This window comes from Oncorhynchus nerka, linkage group LG15 (genome assembly GCF_034236695.1).
Source record: "Oncorhynchus nerka isolate Pitt River linkage group LG15, Oner_Uvic_2.0, whole genome shotgun sequence".
Lineage (NCBI taxonomy): Eukaryota > Metazoa > Chordata > Actinopteri > Salmoniformes > Salmonidae > Oncorhynchus > Oncorhynchus nerka.
The window spans coordinates 68088601-68095477 of NC_088410.1; the positions used below are offsets into that span (position 1 = coordinate 68088601).

The window sequence follows — 6877 nt, forward strand, 5'->3', positions numbered from 1 at the left end:
TAGGCCTACTTAAACATTAGGAGCATTTACAGCTGTATGTTATAGTGACATTTGTGTTGTTTATGGTGAAAATGCTATTAAAACATTCTGATGTAAATCATTTTGTGTTTCTGGCCCTTACAGTCAAAGCATAATATACCTGTAACTCAATGTACTGCTTTTTATATTGAAAAATCTTTCTTTAGGGCAACATTTGAGCAACTATTTTTTGGGGATTAATAATCATGTTTTACTGTCACATACACCGGATAGGTGCAGTGAAATGTGTTGTTTTACAAGGTCAGCCATGCCATTAAATCTTCATTATTTTAATTGTTTGACAGCCTGAGTATTTATTCCTTGTGTCACAATTTATTTATATATTTTATCTTTATCTTTAACTCTGCATTGTTGGAAAAGGACCGTAGGTAAGCATTTCACTGGAACTGAGGTAATGAGACACTGAGGGAATACTAAGTAAAGACCACCATCTAGTGGTATGAAGACACAACTACATCAAAGGACATAACGTTCTTCAGTGAAGATCAGTATCCCACATCTTCACCAACTTTGATGCAAGGTTTACCTCTGATAGACATTTTGGACTTGACACGCAATTGCTGACACCTAAACTAATACACACAATTTGTATAAATGTATGTGACAATCTATAATTTTACAGTCACTTGTCAATACAACTGTAAAATATATATAAAAATATCATTCAGACTGCCAACACAGTAAAAGGGTGGTTTCAGTGGAAGACAAAAACAACTACTGCAGGCTGTCTGCAAAATTCCAATCAATCTGACACATTTATAAAAACTGTTTTACTTCTTAGGGCTGAGCTCCCGCTACCGGGATTGATATGACAACAGCCAGTGAAAGTGCAGGGCGCCAAATTCAGAACAACAGAAATCCAAAATTAAAATTCCTCAAACATGAAGTATTTCACACCACTTTAAAGATACACTTCTTGTTAATCCCACCAGTGTCCGATCTCAAACAGGCTTTACGGTCGAAAGCACCACAAACTATTATGTTAGGTCAGAGCCAAGTCACAGAAAAACACAGCCATTTTTCCAGCCAAAGAGAAGAGTCACAAAAATCAGAAATAGAGATAAAATGAACCACTAACCTTAGATGATCTTCATCAGATGACACTCATAGGACTTCATGTTACACAATACATGTATGTTTTGTTCGATAAAGTTCATATTTATATAAAGAAATCTCAGTATACATTGGCGCGTTATGTTCAGTAGTTCCAAAAACATCCGGTGATTTTACAGAGAGCCACATAAATTTACAGAAATACACTTAATAAATAAACAAATCCAAACTCACGAAGTGCGTTCACTAGGAGCAGACGAAATGTCAAAAAGTTCCGTTACAGTCCGTAGAAACATGTCAAACGATGTATAGAATCAAATCAATCAATCTTTAGGATGTTTTTAACATAAATCTTCAATAATGTTCCAACCGGAGAATTCCTTCCCACTTCCTGGTTGGATTTTTTCTCAGGTTTTTGCCTACCATATGACTTCTGACCTTCTGACTTCTGACCTGAGTAGCAGGCAGTTTACTCTGGGCACCTCTGGGCACCTTATTCATCCAAGCTACTCAATACTGCCTCCAGCCATAAGAAGTTTAAGGACTGACGTCTCGCCCTCCCTGTGGTGCAGCTACACCACTAAAAATTGAGGCCTACATTTTTGGTCCCAGGAAAAGAAAAACTTTACCAAAAAGCCCCAAGTCTATGACGGGCAACCAAGACAAATGATGGCAACGCAATCTTACAGCCCTTACCCCAAGAATGGGAGGATTGTTGTTGGGAAATTCCTCAGGTTCTTACTCATTCTTCTGTGCTTTTGTTTCAGGCTCTGCCTGTCAGGCTTCCTTCCTGGACACCCTAGTAGTAAAAATGAGACCAGACTGCTGGCTCTTCTTGGTTTTTTTTTTCTGCAAAGCTCAGGGTATTGCAGATTTGTTTGCAGAACTGCACACCCCCCTCACCCTTCAATCACTCCTCCCCGAAAATGATCCTCCTCACCCTGAGTCAGTCATGTAAAATTACAGCCCCCCTTTTCCTGAAAATAAGTGAATTTCACCTCCCTTGTACCAGTGACATAACACTGAGGCCTAGAGATGATAGACAGACTGAGTGCAAAGTCGGCCGTGTTTTTCCACTGTTACACCAGCGTTTGTAGCTAAACGTTCAATATGAGTTACTACTGTCATTGTGTATCAGTGTACATATCCATGCATAACAGTCTAGTCACTACAAGAAAATCAACTCTCATAAAAATCCTCAATTACTGATATGGGTGCACTGCAGTAACGCTTTTACTGAAACAATGCAACTTCAATATGTGATGGCTTGGTACTGCTGAAGTCAAATACTGACAGTATAGAAATGCTACAATCATGTAATAAACCAACTGTCCTGCGCTGTCCAGGTAGCTAAGTGTGCCACACATTTGATTGACAAATAACGTTAACAGCTTCAATTCTGTCCAATGTGGCTCTCTAGATCTTTTACATTTTTAAGCTAACTTAGGTAGCTAAGTTAGCTTATAAATGTAAAAGATCTAGAGAGCTTTTACATTTAAAAATGTAAAAGCTCGTGAAAATAACGAACTGTGTATTTTACATTGTTTAGCTAGCCACAATACATTAAATCACATACCAAATAACTCAAGAGGATCATGAAAGTTCTGACATCAACACGTGGTTAGAAAAACACTGGTTTAGCTAGCTATCTACTTACCACCTGCCATTGTTGCGACCCCAGTCTTAGCTCGAAGAGGTGATACAGATAGTCGCTGTAGCTTGCCTTGCCCTAGGAAACAACTGGTAACCTTACTGTAGCTGACAGTTGTTGTTTTTCTCAGACGTCCGGAGTACAGCCTTCTAACAACTTCTCACTGGTAACTAACTTAGCTTGCTAGCGAGCTAGTTTTGTTAGCTCCAACTGACCAGTCATAAGAGAATGTGGAAATATCCAGAAATGTGAATTTATTGTCTAGCTATAGACACATCTATTTTCTTGAGTAAATATATTTCCCCCACCGAATGTATATCTCATATCAGATAGCTATGTTAACTAAACAATAAGATGTGTGTTTTTGTTTGTTTCGTGTGTGACTGAAGACTGCACACATTACCATTTGGCTGCACTTTTGACGTCATGTAAAATAAAATAAAATAAATCACATACAGAAAAAAGCGGAGAAAGTTTTAAAGGGGTCGTGTTAATTAGTTGTGCACAGGTCAGAAGTCAAATAGTCCTACTAGTAGTCCGTGGCTTTAAAACAAAAATGCTGATACATTTTAAACTTTGTTTGACAAGTGGTTCTGAAAGGTTATGACATTAGCTTTCATGTTATATATAATACAGTGCATTCAGAAAGTATTCAGACACCTATACCTTTTCCACATTTTGTTAAATTACAGCCTTATTCTAAAATAGATTACATCGTTTTTCCATCAATTTATATAAAGAAAATAAAAAAGGAAATATCACATTTACATAAGTATTCCGACTCTTTACTCAGTACTTTGTCGAAGCACCTTTGGCAGCGATTACACCCATGAGTCTTCTTGGGTATGACGCTACTAGCTTGGCACACCTGTATTTGGGGGGTTTCTCCCATTCTTCTCTGCAGATCCTCTCAAACTCTGTCAGGTCTCTCCAGAGATGTTTGATCGGGTTCAAATCCGGGCTCTGGCTGGGCCACTCAAGGACATTCAGAGACTTGTCCCGAAGCCACTCCTGCATTTGCCGGGGGGGCTTTACTTGGATCATCGTGCTCTAGCGACTGCTTGTGGCGGGCCGGGCACCTGCAGGCTGACCTGTGTTGAAAGTTGAACAGTGTTTCCTACAACATATTGGTACGGCTGGCTTCCGGGTTAAGCGGGCAGGTGTTAAGAAGCGCGGTTTTGCGGGTCATGTCTCATATCGAATAACTCGACCTTCGCATCCTGAGGCCGTTGAGTAGTTGCAGCGATGAGACAAGATCGAAATTGGAGAGAAAAGGGGTAAAAAAAAATAATAATAATAATAAGGCTGTAATGTAACAACATGTGGAAAAAGTGAAGTGGTTTGAATACTTTCCAAATGTATAACCAATTTTCAAAGCATCAGCTACAACTATTGTTTAAAAATTATCCATATTGTGCCATTGACATTAGAATGTTGGAAGCTTAGCCATAAAATTCCATGTCATGGGGCAGCTGTTTTTGGATTGTAACTTTGATGATAGAGGCACCAGATTTCACACAAACAGCTAGAACAGGGCTTTAAATGTTTTTGTAGATACAGGGTCATCACAGAATTCACTCATTAACCCACAGAAGACTTTCCCAATATGCCTGCCAAACACCTCAATGGGGTCTTGGACAATTTCGCATGACCATACCTGGATAAAATATAATTGCAGTATGCCCCAAAATATCTTAAAATGTTCATAGTGGGCCTCCCGAGAGGGAGCTGTGCCACTAGAGATTCTGGGTTTGAGTCCAGGCTCTGTCACAGCCGGCCGCGACCGGGAGACCCATGGGGCGGCGCACAATTAACCCAGCGTTGTCCGGGTTAGGGGAGGGTTTGGCCGGCATAGATGTTCTTGTCCCATCGCGCACTAGCGATTCCTGTGGCGGGCTGGGTGCAGTGCACGCTGACACGGTCGCCAGGTGTACAGTGTTTCCTCCGACACATTGGTGTGGCTGGCTTCCTGGTTAAGTGGACATTGTGTCAAGAAGCAGTGCTTCTTGGTTGGGTTGCGTTTCGGAGGACGCAAGGCACTCAACCTTCTCCTCTCACATACAGGAGATGCAGCAATGAGACAAGACTGTAACTACCAATTAGATACCACGAAATTGGGGAGACAACGGGGTAAAAAATAATAAGAATAAATAAGAAGAAAAACTTACGAGAAGAAAAAAAAAGTTCACAGTGATGTAGAATACACAACCACGAGTCAGGTGTGCCAGATATAAAGCTGCCAATGGATGACATCGCTGCACCTCAATCCACCTCAAACGCCCTCAGATGAACAGTAATTCATATTGCACAGAATGAGGCCAGAATCCTGAGGCTAGAATAGTAAGAAAGTTTATTCATCCACTCTTCCTCACTCACTTAAAGGCTCTGTAATACTTTCCCAGGCATTTCTCCTACTCAGACAAGTAGGGCAGAAAGACACACACAAAATATTGTCTATTTATAGTCTATATATGTTGTAGCCTGCACATAGTGACACACTTTTTTCATCCAAGAGTTGGATGAGATGTGAATGAACATATTTAAAACTTGTTTAGAGTGTCAACCTCAGTCACTCTCAGATTAACTCAAGTAGTTCATACTGAACAGTGTTCTGGGGACAGTTGGATGTGCATTTATCCAATCACCCTCTTACTTCCTACTTACTTTCAAGGGTCTGACTGGCCGACTAGTCACTCAGGTGAGCAGAGAGGGAAGAGCTATTCTGAAAGAGGGGTGGACTAGTATTATTACACTTGTTCCCTGCTACTGTACTACCAGCACTGCACTGCACAACCCAGCATCTCTCAACCAGCGCCCCTCTCACAGTAAGTGGCCATCTGCTGGCCTAAGCTGTGGCCCAAGATTTAACAGGGGCCTCTGGATAATCTTGTCAACAGATCAGCTACACCAGGCCAATCCCATGATAAAGTAGGTAGCATATAGTCAAAGATCGAAGGGTCAGAATTAGAAAGGGACAACGGAATTGGAGGATGCCCTAATTAGCAACCCGGTTCTAGCCATGAGACCAATCTCTCTTTCTTTCCTTTTCTCTCTTTCACTGCACGTTGAGCAATCTCATAGTATCTGCAGGTGGAAGGGCCAATGTCTGGCTTTTTGTCTTCATTCAGCACAGTTAGAGCCACCTACCTAGTTGGTTAACCACAACTACAGCGCCACTCCATTTGAGTTTGTTCACATAAAGTATGAAACGCTATATCAGGTGTATGAAGCATTTTTACATTAGAATGGCCTTTGTTACTCTGTTTACAACCAAGCCCAGTCAAACAGTAGCTAGCTGTTCATGGCTCTTTTGTTTTGTCGCAGAGGTAATCCACTTTGGAGTTCACTACATGCAAAGTTATTGGAGATGAAAATTCCTGACAAAATAGATCTATAAAGAACAGATCTATCAATTAGGCACATGCAAGCACAGAAGGCACTGTGCACAGAAGGCACACTGCTGAGTACAGTAAATCTCTGTGCTGACCCATGACACAGATTTCTGAGATGAGTGAAATCTCCCTCTGTTCAAATTGTCTCTCTCCTTATCTGAGTGCAAAAGGCCAGTGACGTATGATGTATTGTAAGTGGTAGAGCTTGACCAGAAAGGCAACACTGTTGTTTAATGCGTTCTATCCTCAACGGATCACTCAACCCGTGCCAGGAAACGAGACCTGATGCCTGTTAAACTCTCCATCCTTCACCAGCATAGTCACAAAGCTAAGGTCTTACGTTGTAGAAATTCCTTATGATCACACGGCCTTCACAGTCAAATCACAGTGACAAATAACGTATTTTCATGGCTCAGATTTGCATGCCAATTGTCACTGGCCATGGAACAAAAAGAACACCTGACACCATCTATTTTTGAGTCATACTTGACAGAAGCTGGGCGAGCTAAATTGTGCAAGAGGAAGTCAACTTGGAACATCCATATGTTCTCTATTTCTAATCCACCCATCTCTTTCTAAATCCAATAGAGTTTGCCATTTTTAACCTTCACTTTTGCCCTCTGCTTCATCCTAATAGGATCTAACTGTTCCCATGGGAACGCCAGAAAAAGCCCTACCCAATCCCAACCTGACGGCAAGATGTCAGGTTTAGCGTAAGGGAATTAGGGAGGGCTAACACCAG

The 6877-nt window shown here is 41.1% G+C and overlaps 1 protein-coding gene across 2 annotated transcripts in view; it reads right to left on the reverse strand.

Moving 5' to 3' along the window:
* The window catches only part of LOC115143188 (AMP deaminase 2-like), an 86550-nt gene extending 83423 nt beyond the window's left edge, over positions 1-3127 (reverse strand). The window contains exon 1 of one of the 2 annotated variants that reach the window (XM_029683335.2): positions 2750-3127. In XM_029683335.2, coding sequence (XP_029539195.1) covers positions 2750-2759 — 10 coding nt within the window. In that variant the 5' untranslated portion in view covers positions 2760-3127. Of the gene's footprint in view, positions 1-1788; positions 1930-2749 lie in introns of those variants that run through there. The other variant, XM_029683337.2, reaches the window with a different exon arrangement.
* Between the last annotated feature and the right edge of the window lie 3750 nt (positions 3128-6877).